Source organism: Sycon ciliatum, chromosome 6 (genome assembly GCF_964019385.1).
Source record: "Sycon ciliatum chromosome 6, ocSycCili1.1, whole genome shotgun sequence".
NCBI classification, from domain to species: domain Eukaryota; kingdom Metazoa; phylum Porifera; class Calcarea; order Leucosolenida; family Sycettidae; genus Sycon; species Sycon ciliatum.
The window spans coordinates 5,991,110-6,005,826 of NC_088648.1; the positions used below are offsets into that span (position 1 = coordinate 5,991,110).

General features: G+C 45.2%; 1 protein-coding gene across 1 annotated transcript in view; it reads right to left on the minus strand.

Annotated features, from left to right (window-relative positions):
• The window catches only part of LOC135819980 (mucin-3B-like), a 94,329-nt gene that overhangs the window by 25,590 nt on the left and 54,022 nt on the right, over positions 1–14,717 (minus strand). The window contains exons 22-30 of the mRNA XM_065333280.1: positions 12,548–12,763; positions 11,883–12,209; positions 10,517–10,732; positions 9,852–10,178; positions 8,479–8,694; positions 7,814–8,140; positions 6,596–6,811; positions 4,794–5,120; positions 2,766–2,963 (exon numbers count right to left, since the gene is read on the minus strand). Coding sequence (XP_065189352.1) covers positions 2,766–2,963; positions 4,794–5,120; positions 6,596–6,811; positions 7,814–8,140; positions 8,479–8,694; positions 9,852–10,178; positions 10,517–10,732; positions 11,883–12,209; positions 12,548–12,763 — 2,370 coding nt within the window. The remainder of the gene's footprint in view (positions 1–2,765; positions 2,964–4,793; positions 5,121–6,595; positions 6,812–7,813; positions 8,141–8,478; positions 8,695–9,851; positions 10,179–10,516; positions 10,733–11,882; positions 12,210–12,547; positions 12,764–14,717) is intronic.

Here is a 14,717-nt window from a genome sequence, read left to right on the forward strand (position 1 = left end):
CAGTGCATCTCGAAAAATCAGGCTTGTATTCAAAACAGGCTTTTATCTAAATGAGACAGGCTGTAATACAAGATACTATGGTAGTTGGTCCGACTTATTACTTGGTCCGCCAAGTTAAAATTGGCGCTTATCTTCTCACTTGGTTTTTTGGTGTTCTGCCTGTGCCACACGGCATGGAACCACCGATTCACCATCCGAACATAACCATTGACCATTGCATCCCACGACATGGCAGCACAAACCATCACAGAAGTTGCGATCGGTTCGTTTGAGTCTTTTTGACGGAGCTGCCGCCGACGAACACTTCCGTCAGCGCAAGAAAACACTGCAACCTCCGCTCGAGTCCGTAAAATTGGTCAGGATGTTAGCATTTCAGAGCGATGGAGAGTTCAGTTTCTGTCTACTTCCAGCTGTCTGATGGCAAGGATTGCTTACCCCGGGGAGGTATAGGAAAGCTGAAAAAGCGCTTCGCGAGCTTGAATTTCAGTGCTTGCACAGTACAGTGCCTAGTGAAGGGCTATCACCAGCAAATCGTTGACGAAGAAACTGCAGCTCATGTCGATATCTCCAGTAAGTGAGACCAATCCGGCGGACACACTTTGAAGCTCACAGAGGACAGGGCAAAGGAGCTAATCAAAGAAAACACCAAGTCCTGAGAGAAACACTCGTGCAAAGGACTTTCTGGAAACTAGCCGAAAAGCCTGGTGCATGGGTCTTGTAGGTGCAGTACGCACAGGTGCTACATCAAGCGGAAGCTAACACTGCGCTGCATGTAGATCTAGAAGCACCAGCGGCTCGCATGGGTACGGGTGCTGATCAGCAAGTACGACAAGCGCAAGAGGCGATTTGAAAAAAGGACACTGATATGGCGTTGCCTTTTTGTCTCAAACAAAGACGCATTATTGCGACGAACGGGGATAACACTTAAAGTCAACATGCGGGCAGTCTCACTCAGCTTCTGATGGGAAGGTGACAGGCACGCAGTGCCTTTGAGCGTGATTCGAGATGAGGAGAAGTGCAACAAGCTATGAAATGACCGGTGCAGCAGCTGTCCGGATCGTACGTTTTGAGCTCTTCCTCCAGCGACGATAGTGGCGAGGAGGATGTGTAACTTGCTTGAATTTTCGACTGAGTTGCTTACTGACATGTAAATAATCATGTAGATAGTGCTTTGTGATCGTGGCTTGCTTCAAATATTCGTATTTCTTTCCTGAGACAAGTATGAAGATAAGCGCCAATTTTAACTGGGCGGACCAAGTAAAATGTGCGCTTCACTTCACAACTCAAGCATATGTACAAACGAGCAACTGTACTAAAAAATCAACCAAGAGACGGTAGATAGATAGATAACTACTGTGTCGTTTCTTGGCCTGACGTTCTAGTTTTCATCGCTGCTGGTGTCTCAGGGCGCATCTGCAAGTGTGTCAACCTGCAAAACGTTGACATTTTTTCATCTCCTCCAAGCAACACTGCGCTTTTTTGATTTTTTTCACTCGATAGGCACGATTTACACGATTGACTTCGCCTCCTCCTCGTGTAGTACGACTATCAGAATGGTGGCTGTAGGTGTTTTCGCCTGAAGCTCCCACGACACCTTCAAATGAGGCGAACAAGTAAACCACCACGCATAAAAAAATCACTTCTGACCACCGTGTACCGTGCAGGTACTGAGTCTGAGCTGTGTTGACATGTCATGCAGTCAGACCATGCGTAGGTCTACGCGTGCTCTTCCCTGCCTGTTTCACGAATCCACTGGCCCCGGAGACTGGCGATTTTGTGACGCATCGCGATCGCGGCTCCGTGCGCGGATCCGAGGACTCCGCACCGTATCCGCCGGATAATTCAACCTTTCTGCGCGTCAGTTTTCCAGCCAGGTTGTCGCCTGAAAGTCGACCTCAAGGCCGGTTATTTATTTCGATCAACTTCTCGACGATCTCTTCTGTGATCTTGATTCATCGGCCGCCACATCGTGAACGACTGCGAGAGAGATCAGCAAACTGGACGGAGCGATGCTGGTGCTTTCTGCACGAGTTTCTGGATGACGCGTTTGCTGAAATTCTGCCAAGGAAACAGCGATTGCAGCGATTTCAATCCGCCAGGAGGCACTCGAGAACGATCGCCCAGGAGATTCTGGTACTCTGTGACAATCCCCCATCGCAGCGGGGTGCTGATTTCAGCACCAGGCCTTCCCTGTGTTGCGCGAGAAGCAACAGGAGTCCTCTGACGACAAAATTTGGACGTAAAATGCTCGAGTCGACTAGGATCCCGAGCCGCTGCCTCCTTTGGAGTTGGAGCCATTTCTTCTTCAACATCACAAATTGACAACTGAAGGATAGTGTTAGGTAGCTGGAAAGGTTATTTGAATTTGTTTGGTTGACGTTCGAATCGAAACGCACATTTTAATATGTCGGACCAAGTAGTTATTAAAATGGGTGACCATCATAAGAAAAATGGTCCGTAGGAACTTTTGGACGTAACGTGCATTGTGTGCCAAAGTAATGAGCGCCTACTCAGGTTTTTCATAGCTTAGGCCATGGTAAAAACAAAAAACTAAAGTTGGTTCTCAGGTCCCTAGCTAGTGAATTTCGATACTACTGGGCGAATATTTTTTTAATGAATATCTACTTCGAAGTATTCAAGCCACAGGATTTCATGGTCACACTGGGCACATCTCGAATACCTTCTTTTACTAAGTTTTTAGCACATCAGTATTTTTACCGTGGCCTTCAATATAGAAGTAAGTTCATCAAGTAGATTGTACTCACCATGACAGTCTGGTACATTCTTGTAAACAGCTTTTCCATCGGGTGATCTTTCACACTTGCTGTGCAATACACTGGATACTGTGAGCCCTTCGTCACAAAAGACTCCATAGTCTGATGAAGTGGTGGCACTTAAATCCCCAAGCACACCTATTGTATGTGCTTGACCATGGTGGATTGTTGGTGGTTCACACAATGCAACTACACAAGTCAGATGTTGAACACGCACCCACACGCACACGCACACGCACACACACACACACACACACACACACACACACACACACACACACACACACACACATGCGTGCGCTCACACATATGCATACAAACACACACACACACTATTGGCCAAACATACAGACGGACACACATACAGACACATATATACACACATATGCAACTTATGTGGCGTCATTTCAAAGGGAGATACCAAGTTGTATGCGGAGACAATCTCATATGTCCGGTATCGGTGTGCGTTTTCTTTTCAGCAATCTGCCATCACGTGCGTCTGTGGTGCTGGTACAATGCTTTGCGGCAGCTGGCAATAGAGAAGAGCCGGCTATGAGTGAATGCAATGTACAGGACTGTACTCATCCATATTCCTGGCAATTTTGGGGCTATTTGATTCACAAGTTCGTCTCTCATGAGCTTTGCAAGTCAGTTGGGAATTGGGGTTGCATTCCTAGGATCTTCCGGCTACCATTTAACCACATAACACTCTATAGGCATAAGCTGACTACAGTCAACTTCGCCAATAACGACATTCGGTGGGGCATCAGAAAAGTGTCCTTATTCGCGAAGTGTCCTTATAACCGAAGTCCCATTTGAATGTATGTGAACCCATATTTTGTATAGTATGACATGCATATCAAAATTAAGCTCTTTTCTTGCTCTATGTCAATGTGTACTTTATTTTCATATTGCAGTTGAAAGGAACTAAAAATTCAATATGCAAGGGAAATCAATTGAAAAATATGCCTTTTTGAGCCATCTACAGGGCCAGAGACATGTACATGTATGATGATTACTGTACAATCATGTACAACTACATGTACATCGTATACATAATAGGTGTGCTGGTAAATCCAACCATTTTGAAGCCAACATAAAAAAGGAAGAAAAGCCCCCCCCCCCCTTGGCTGCATTTTCTTGCATGTGTGCCTTTATAATAATAATATCCATCACCCGGCATAGGTTCTGGTACTTCTGCATGACAGGTACATGTACATGTACTTGACTGACAGGTACTTGAAATAGCTGTCAAAAGCCCAGAAAGTCGTTATTCAAGCAGTGAATATGACCTCGGGGCACTAAAAGCATGTCGCTATACGCGAATTGTCGTTATTCAGATAGTCGTTATATCCGAAGTTAAATGTATACAGTTAGATGGGACTTTGCTCTGGGCATGGAAATTCGGTCGTTATTCGCGAATTGTCGTTATATCCGCAGTCGTTATTAGCGAAGTTGACTGTACACCACCACCACCACCATCATCACCGTTGTGCTCTGTGGCAAGCATAATAATTGTGCTCTTTGTCGGTGTTGTGTATTGCAATCCTTTAATTTCAGGGCAAAATGAATTGCTTTTTGTTTGCATGTAAAGGGGGCTTCATGTTCATCATGGGTGGCAGCTCCGGCTGTGGCGGCAGCAGCAGCAGCACCTGAGGCAGCAGTGACTGCAGCAGCACCAGCAATGCAGCAGTGGCGGCAGCAGCAGCAGCAGCAGCAGCAATGCAGCAGTGGCAGTAGCAGCAGCAGTAGCAGCAGCAGCAGCAGCAGCAATGCAGCAGTGGCAGTAGCAGCAGCAGCAGCAGCAATGCAGCAGTGGCAGTAGCAGCAGCAGCAGCAGCAGCAGCAATGCAGCAATGCAGCAGTGGCAGCAGCAGCACCTGGGGCAGCAGTGACAGCAGCAGCAGCAGCACAGATGTTCGTGATCAAACAAAATGTGTTTTCCCGCAATAGCTAATCAATGCACTTGAACTAGCAAGGCCCAATACTTCAGTTAACTGCTGGAGTAGTTGCACTTACTGGTGAAACGAAGAGGAATTGTCAGTTTCGAAGAACCGGCAGTTGTAGTAACGGTGATGGTGTAATTTCCAACAGATGGTTCAATAACATAGAAATGCACAGTCAGATTGGACCAAAAACAGCCGTTATCATCAATCAATGATGTCTGTTTAGTATGTGGTATATCAATGGAACTTCCCTGTTCCTGACTCCATACAATATTGTCTTGTTGCGGTGCTGGTTTGACAGTGGAGTTGATGCACACAGGCAGAACTGCATCCATGCTACCATCATCCTCACTTATCACCAGTCCATGGATTCCAATAGGTGATGAGAGAACAGGGCCAGCTGATAACAACACAAAATAGGAAAAGGTAACTATTTGAGAACGAGGCCAAGTTCAACATTCTCGTTAACACATTGGAATGTTGTAACCACTCGATTTTCAGCTCTCTGTCTATCTCTCTAACTCCCTCTATCCTGTCTTTATCTCTCTTTCCCCTTCTCTTGTCTAATAACTACTCAAAAGTACTTAGGTAAAGAAGAAAAAGAGCTGTCTCCTACAAGCAAAGCGGACGACTTCGCTTTCCTTTTCTTTGTTTGTTTGTTTCTTTAAAAGGTCCATCCATGAAATTCAAACAATGGCTATAATTGGTTGGGGGAGGGGGGGGGGGTAAAGTGCATGGCGGCGGCGGGGTATCTAATTTGCAGAGAGTGCATTTCATAGAAATAAACATGGTTAGGAATCACCAAATCAGGTTTCCTGCACTGTACACAGCCACCCCCGCACCGTCAATATACCTAAAGTACCTATCAAGCAAACGTGTCATGTGCAGGTGAGTAGGAAACACACAACACACTGCATAGACCAGTGTACAAACTAGTGTACCTGCACCTAATGGAAACTCAGCGCAACAAGCAATACATCGTTGGAAAGTTCTTGAGCGCAGCTTTCCAGAGATATAAGATTCGTTACCATAGAATAGAGATGGACCGAGTTGCGAAAAGATGAACAAAAATCACGGCTCCAAGCGATCGCGATTGTTTTTTCATGAGTTTGCATTTTTTTTGGAGCGTGGCCGGGAATTTCCTTTTGGCACCGCGAAATGCATGATGGGCATCAAAGGAAGTGAGTGGATTTTGCAGCGCAGTATGGAAGGTTGAAGTTGAGCAAGATACCGAAAAAGAAGATGAGGTGGAAAATCCATGTACGGAAACCATGTAGGGAAAGGATATAGGGCAAGGAGACTAAATTAAGTGAGATACACTGTACCAGCATGTACTTCATCCGCGTTATTTAAACTGAAAGTCCTGATATTACTACTTCATTTAAACTGTCCTCTCGCACAGCGCAATGTTTGTGATTTGCTTGTCTTAGTCAGACTGTCGGAATCGCTGTTTTCTGTGTTCGAACTTTGGCACAACCCTTAGCTGCAAGTGCACCGAAGCGGGAGGACACAAACTAAAGCCTGGTCCGTCGAAAATGCTCTGTCTCAATTTCTAGCTCATTTCTTCACCCTTCGAAAGGACAAAATAAATTGAAAAATTGCTCTGGGAAGCGGAGGAAGTATTCGACAACATGAAGACAGTTTGGAGCATGACCAACAGTGCACAGTTGTACGTGAAGAAAACTTGCAGAATGTCATCGGCACGAGCAACAACATACAGTTGTAAATGAAGACAACTTTCAGAATGTCATCGGCATGAGCAGTGGTGGACAGTTCAGTAAAAGAACACTCCCAACAATGGATTAGAACAGTTTCCATGAAAGAAAGAGAAGTTCATGTCCATCAGCCAAAAACACACTGATTAGAGCAACTCACCATGACAATCTGGAATATTTCTAAAACTGTTTTTTCCAGCAGACACCTTTTCGCATTTACTATGTTGTGAAGTAGACACGGTCAAACCATCAGCACACACTACTTCATAGTCTGATGAGGTGGTGGTCTGTGTCTGACCATCTCTAGAGCTCTGTCCAATCAAACCTGTTGCACGTGATTGACCATGGTGGATGGTTGGTAGTTCACACAATGGAACTAAACAAACCAGATGTTCAACACAAACACACACAAGCACACACACACACCCACACATGCACACACACACACATACATACACACACACACACACACACACACACACACACACACACACACACACACACACACACACACACACACACATGCACACACACACACACACACACACACACACACACACACACATGCGCGCACACACACACAAACACACACACACGCCCACACACACACACACACACACAAACACAGCACAATTTCGCAAAATAAGTTCAACCTTGGGGGCGGCGGGGGATGGTGTCCATTACAAAAATTCAAAGAGTACAAGCTGCATCCTTGGAAGTTTCTTCAGACAACTCCGAGAGTTTGCACAGGACAAGAAAAACAATGACTTAAAAATGCACCTAAGGGCATTCTAAACCGAAGAATTCACCCATCCAACATAGGCTCATGGTACACTGACCAGCCAAATGGGAAGAATCTACATACAGATAAGGGGTTTTCACACGCAACATGCTCACATAAATATGGATCTATTTGAAAATGGTTGCTGATGGGTGGAAGGCAGGGGGACTGTGTTATACGGAAATTTCTCGCCAAAAGATTTCTTTTCGAGGGAAGGATATAGTTTATGTGTTAAACAAGTCTCAGAGGTTCGATTGAAAGACTGAGAGAAAATGTCCCAGCCAGAGCTTATCAAGGGCCTGGGTAGCTATGGAAATAAATGTGCTAAAGCGCAAGTCCAGCTACCCAGGCCAACGGAAGAAAAGGTTAGGAAAGGGAACAAGGGCGAGTACGAGGGTAAAGGTGAATACGAGTCTGTGAAGGTGAGTGCGCGCCTGTAAAGGTGAGTACGAGCCTGTAAAGTATATAATAACACATGGTACGGAGGGTATTATGGCTGATTTATGCCCTAGTGCGTAGCCCGAGGTCGTGCACCGTAGCCCAAGGGCCGCAGGCCCGCGGGCTACGGTGCACGACCGAGGGCTACGCACTACCTACCGGTGATTTGTAGGGGAATTATCTTTGTAGAACTTCCAACAGATGTTGTGACAACGATAGTGTAATCACCCACTGCTTCAGAAACTACACTGATATCCACTGTCAGATTAGACCAGAAACACCCATTGCTATCATTCAGTGAGGTGATCACCTTCCCACTGCCTATACCTCCACTGGCCTCTGTCCTCCAAACTACCGCATTGGCGGACGACGGTGCTGGCTTGATGGTAGAGTTGATGCACACGGACAGAACTGCTGACTTTGTGCCATCATCCTCACTCACAACCAGTCCACTGCTTCCAATAGGAGATGACAAAACAGGACCAGCTGGAGAACAACAGAAACAACGATGATGATGACAACAACAACAGCAACACTATCAGAAATGCAGACATCAGACCTCTTGTAGTCTCCTCAGTACCGTATTTTACCGACGATAAGCCGCACGTTGAACAATCCAAATTCACTTGCAGAATATTATCGGCATGAGCAACAATGCGCAGTTCTACATGAAGACAACCTGCAGGATGTCACCGGCATGAGCAGTGGTGGACAGTTCAGTAAAAGACACAATCTCAACAATGGGGAAGAACATGCATGTAGTTTCCATGAAAGAAAGAGAAGTGAATGTCCATCAGACAAACACACTGATTAAAGCAACTCACCATGACAATCTGGAATATTTCTAAAACTGTTTATTCCAGCAGACACCTTTTCGCATTTACTATGTTTTGAAGTAGACACGGTCAAACCATCAGCACACACTACTTCATAGTCTGATGAGGTGGTGGTCTGTGTCTGACCATCTCTAGAGCTCTGTCCAATCAAACCTGTTGCACGTGATTGACCATGGTGGATGGTTGGTAGTTCACACAATGGAACTAAACAAATCAGATGTTCAACACAAACACCCACACCCACACCCACACACACACACACACACAAACACACAAATACACAAACACACACGCACACACACACACACACACACACACACACACACACACACACACAACATGGTTGGTTGGATTGGTTGTGTTTATTTGAATTCGCAAACCGACGGACTGAACATGTCCAATGACAAGGAAGCGAATGAAGTCCAAGTAACCCAGGTATGGGAAACTCGGCAGAAGACACAGATGAATGGAAATATGGGAACAGAAGGCTCTCAGCAAACACATGAGCGCGCAACCACACAAACACACACGTGGGCGCATACACACACACAAACAAACACACACACACACACACACACAGCACAATATCGCAAAATGCTTTCAACCTTGGGGGCGGCGGAGGAGGGGGGGGGGGGTGGTGTCCATTACAAAAATTCAAAGAGTACAAGCTGCATCCTTGGAAGTTTCTTCAGACAACTCCGAGGGTTTGCACAGAACAAGAAAAACAATGACTTAAAAATGCACCTAAGGGCATTCTAAACCGAAGAATTCACCCATCCAACATAGGCTCATGGCACACTGACCAGCCAAATGGGAAGAATCTACATACAGGTAAGAGGTTTTCACACACAACATGCTCACATAAATATGGATCTATTTGATAATGGTTCCTGATGGTTGGAAGGCAGGGGGACTGTGTCATACGGAAAATTCTCGCCAAAAGATTTCTTTTCGAGGGAAGGGTATAGTTTATGTGTTAAACAAGGGAACTAGAGCATTGCAACAGAGAAAAGGAATAGAGCTAAAAAAACACTCTGCCCAGCCACATACTGCACATATGCTTTATGAATATCACCAAACAAAACATCACTGCCAGAAACAGAGTACTGGACATGAAATATAGATGTATGACCAACACTTCTCACTCCAGTGGAGAATCAGGTGTACAGTTTACAGACATTCTCTGGAGTATTTGTGCAGATGAGGGGAGAGAGGGGGGGGGGGCGGTATCTTAGGGAAACAATTATTCCTGAGATGGGTCTTGTACAATGTGCAGTAACCGCACCAACACAGGTACAACTTTACAAGATCAGAAAGTGCTGATATTACTTCTCCATGAAACTACAATACTATGTACCTACCGGTGATTTGTAGGGGAATTATCTTTGTAGAACTTCCAACAGATGTTGTGACAACGATAGTGTAATCACCCACTGCTTCAGAAACTACACTGATATCCACTGTCAGATTAGACCAGAAACACCCATTGCTATCATTCAGTGAGGTGATCACCTTCCCACTGCCTATACCTCCACTGGCCTCTGTCCTCCAAACTACCGCATTGGCGGACGACGGTGCTGGCTTGATGGTAGAGTTGATGCACACGGACAGAACTGCTGACTTTGTGCCATCATCCTCACTCACAACCAGTCCACTGCTTCCAATAGGAGATGACAAAACAGGACCAGCTGGAGAACAACAGAAACAACGATGATGATGACAACAACAACAGCAACACTATCAGAAATGCAGACATCAGACCTCTTGTAGTCTCCTCAGTACCGTATTTTACCGACGATAAGCCGCACGTTGAACAATCCAAATTCACTTGCAGAATATTATCGGCATGAACAACGATGCGCAGTTCTACATGAAGACAACCTGCAGGATGTCACCGGCATGAGCAGTGGTGGACAGTTCAGTAAAAGACACAATCTCAACAATGGGGAAGAACATGCATGCAGTTTCCATGAAAGAAAGAGAAGTGAATGTCCATCAGACAAACACACTGATTAAAGCAACTCACCATGACAATCTGGAATATTTCTAAAACTGTTTATTCCAGCAGACACCTTTTCGCATTTACTATGTTTTGAAGTAGACACAGTCAAACCATCAGCACACACTACTTCATAGTCTGATGAGGTGGTGGTCTGTGTCTGACCATCTCTAGAGCTCTGTCCAATCAAACCTGTTGCACGTGATTGACCATGGTGGATGGTTGGTAGTTCACACAATGGAACTAAACAAATCAGATGTTCAACACAAACACACACACCCACACCCACACATACACACACACACACACACAAACACACAAACACACACACACACACACGCACACACACACACACAAACACACAGAAACATGGTTGGTTGGATTGGTTGTGTTTATTTGAATTCGCAAACCGACGGACTGAACATGTCCAATGACAAGGAAGCGAATGAAGTCCAAGTAACCCAGGTATAGGAAACTCGGCAGAAGACACAGATGAATGAAAATATGGGAACAGAAGGCTCTCAGCAAACACATGCGCGCGCAACCACACAAACACACACGTGGGCGCATACACACGCACAAACAAACACACACACACACACACAGCACAATATCGCAAAATAATTTCAACCTTGGGGGCGGCGGAGGAGGGGGGGGGGGGGGGGTGGTGTCCATTGCAAAAATTCAAAGAGTACAAGCTGCATCCTTGGAAGTTTCTTCAGACAACTCCGAGGGTTTGCACAGAACAAGAAAAACAATGACTTAAAAATGCACCTAAGGGCATTCTAAACCGAAGAATTCACCCATCCAACATAGGCTCATGGCACACTGACCAGCCAAATGGGAAGAATCTACATACAGGTAAGAGGTTTTCACACACAACATGCTCACATAAATATGGATCTATTTGATAATGGTTCCTGATGGGTGGAAGGCAGGGACACTGTGTCATACGGAAAATTCTCGCCAAAAGATTTCTTTTCGAGGGAAGGGTATAGTTTATGTGTTAAACAAGGGAACTAGAGCATTGCAACAGAGAAAAGGAATAGAGCTAAAAAAACACTCTGCCCAGCCACATACTGCACATATGCTTTATGAATATCACCAAACAAAACAACACTGCCAGAAACAAAGTACTGGACATGAAATATAGATGGATGACCAACACTTCTCACTCCAGTGGAGAATCAGGTGTACAGTTTACAGACATTCTCTGGAGTATTTGTGCAGATGAGGGGAGAGAGGGGGGGGGGGGGCGGTATCTTAGGGAAACAATTATTCCTGAGATGGGTCTTGTAAAATTTGCAGTAACCGCACCAACACAGGTACAACTTTACAAGATCAGAAAGTGCTGATATTACTTCTCCATGAAACTACAATACTATGTACCTACCGGTGATTTGTAGGGGAATTATCTTTGTAGAACTTCCAACAGATGTTGTGACAACGATAGTGTAATCACCCACTGCTTCAGAAACTACACTGATATCCACTGTCAGATTAGACCAGAAACACCCATTGCTATCATTCAGTGAGGTGATCACCTTCCCACTGCCTATACCTCCACTGGCCTCTGTCCTCCAAACTACCGCATTGGCTGACGACGGTGCTGGCTTGATGGTAGAGTTGATGCACACGGACAGAACTGCTGACTTTGTGCCATCATCCTCACTCACAACCAGTCCACTGCTTCCAATAGGAGATGACAAAACAGGACCAGCTGGAGAACGACAGAAACAACGATGATGATGACAACAACAACAGCAACACTATCAGAAATGCAGACATCAGACCTCTTGTAGTCTCCTCAGTACCGTATTTTACCGACGATAAGCCGCACGTTGAACACTCCAAATTCACTTGCAGAATATTATCGGCATGAACAACAATGCGCAGTTCTGCATGAAGACAACCTGCAGGATGTCACCGGCATGAGCAGTGGTGGACAGTTCAGTAAAAGACACAATCTCAACAATGGGGAAGAACATGCATGTGGTTTCCATGAAAGAAAGAGAAGTGAATGTCCATCAGCCCAACACACTGATTAAAGCAACTCACCATGACAATCTGGAATATTTCTAAAACTGTTTATTCCAGCAGACACCTTTTCGCATTTACTATGTTTTGAAGTAGACACGGTCAAACCATCAGCACACACTACTTCATAGTCTGATGAGGTGGTGGTCTGTGTCTGACCATCTCTAGAGCTCTGTCCAATCAAACCTGTTGCACGTGATTGACCATGGTGGATGGTTGGTAGTTCACACAATGGAACTAAACAAATCAGATGTTCAACACAAACACACACACCCACACCCACACACACACACACACACACACACACACAAACACACAAACACGCACACACACACACACACGCACACACACACACACACACACACAAACATGGTTGGTTGGATTGGTTGTGTTTATTTGAATTCGCAAACCGACGGACTGAACATGTCCAATGACAAGGAAGCGAATGAAGTCCAAGTAACCCAGGTATGGGAAACTCGGCAGAAGACACAGATGAATGGAAATATGGGAACAGAAGGCTCTCAGCAAACACATGCGCGCGCAACCACACAAACACACACGTGGGCGCATACACACACACAAACAAACACACACACACACACACACACACACACAGCACAATATCGCAAAATAATTTCAACCTTGGGGGCGGCGGAGGAGGGGGGGGGGGGGGTGGTGTCCATTACAAAAATTCAAAGAGTACAAGCTGCATCCTTGGAAGTTTCTTCAGACAACTCCGAGGGTTTGCACAGAACAAGAAAAACAATGACTTAAAAATGCACCTAAGGGCATTCTAAACCGAAGAATTCACCCATCCAACATAGGCTCATGGCACACTGACCAGCCAAATGGGAAGAATCTACATACAGGTAAGAGGTTTTCACACACAACATGCTCACATAAATATGGATCTATTTGATAATGGTTCCTGATGGGTGGAAGGCAGGGGGACTGTGTCATACGGAAAATTCTCGCCAAAAGATTTCTTTTCGAGGGAAGAATATAGTTTATGTGTTAAACAAGGGAACTAGAGCATTGCAACAGAGAAAAGGAATAGAGCTAAAAAAACACTCTGCCCAGCCACATACTGCACATATGCTTTATGAATATCACCAAACAAAACATCACTGCCAGAAACAGAGTACTGGACATGAAATATAGATGTATGACCAACACTTCTCACTCCAGTGGAGAATCAGGTGTACAGTTTACAGACATTCTCTGGAGTATTTGTGCAGATGAGGGGAGAGAGGGGGGGGGGGGGCGGTATCTTAGGGAAACAATTATTCCTGAGATGGGTCTTGTACAATGTGCAGTAACCGCACCAACACAGGTACAACTTTACAAGATCAGAAAGTGCTGATATTACTTCTCCATGAAACTACAATACTATGTACCTACCGTTGATTTGTAGGGGAATTATCTTTGTAGAACTTCCAACAGATGTTGTGACAACGATAGTGTAATCACCCACTGCTTCAGAAACTACACTGATATCCACTGTCAGATTAGACCAGAAACACCCATTGCTATCATTCAGTGAGGTGATCACCTTCCCACTGCCTATACCTCCACTGGCCTCTGTCCTCCAAACTACCGCAGTGGCTGACGACGGTGCTGGCTTGATGGTAGAGTTGATGCACACGGACAGAACTGCTGACTTTGTGCCATCATCCTCACTCACAACCAGTCCACTGCTTCCAATAGGAGATGACAAAACAGGACCAGCTGGAGAACGACAGAAACAACGATGATGATGACAACAACAACAGCAACACTATCAGAAATGCAGACATCAGACCTCTTGTAGTCTCCTCAGTACCGTATTTTACCGACGACAAGTCGCACGTTGAACACTCCAAATTCACTTGCAGAATATTATCGGCATGAACAACAATGCGCAGTTCTACATGAAGACAACCTGCAGGATGTCACCGGCATGAGCAGTGGTGGACAGTTCAGTAAAAGACACAATCTCAACAATGGGGAAGAACATGCATGTGGTTTCCATGAAAGAAAGAGAAGTGAATGTCCATCAGCCAAACACACTGATTAAAGCAACTCACCATGACAATCTGGAATATTTCTAAAACTGTTTATTCCAGCAGACACCTTTTCGCATTTACTATGTTTTGAAGTAGACACGGTCAAACCATCAGCACACACTACTTCATAGTCTGATGAGGTGGTG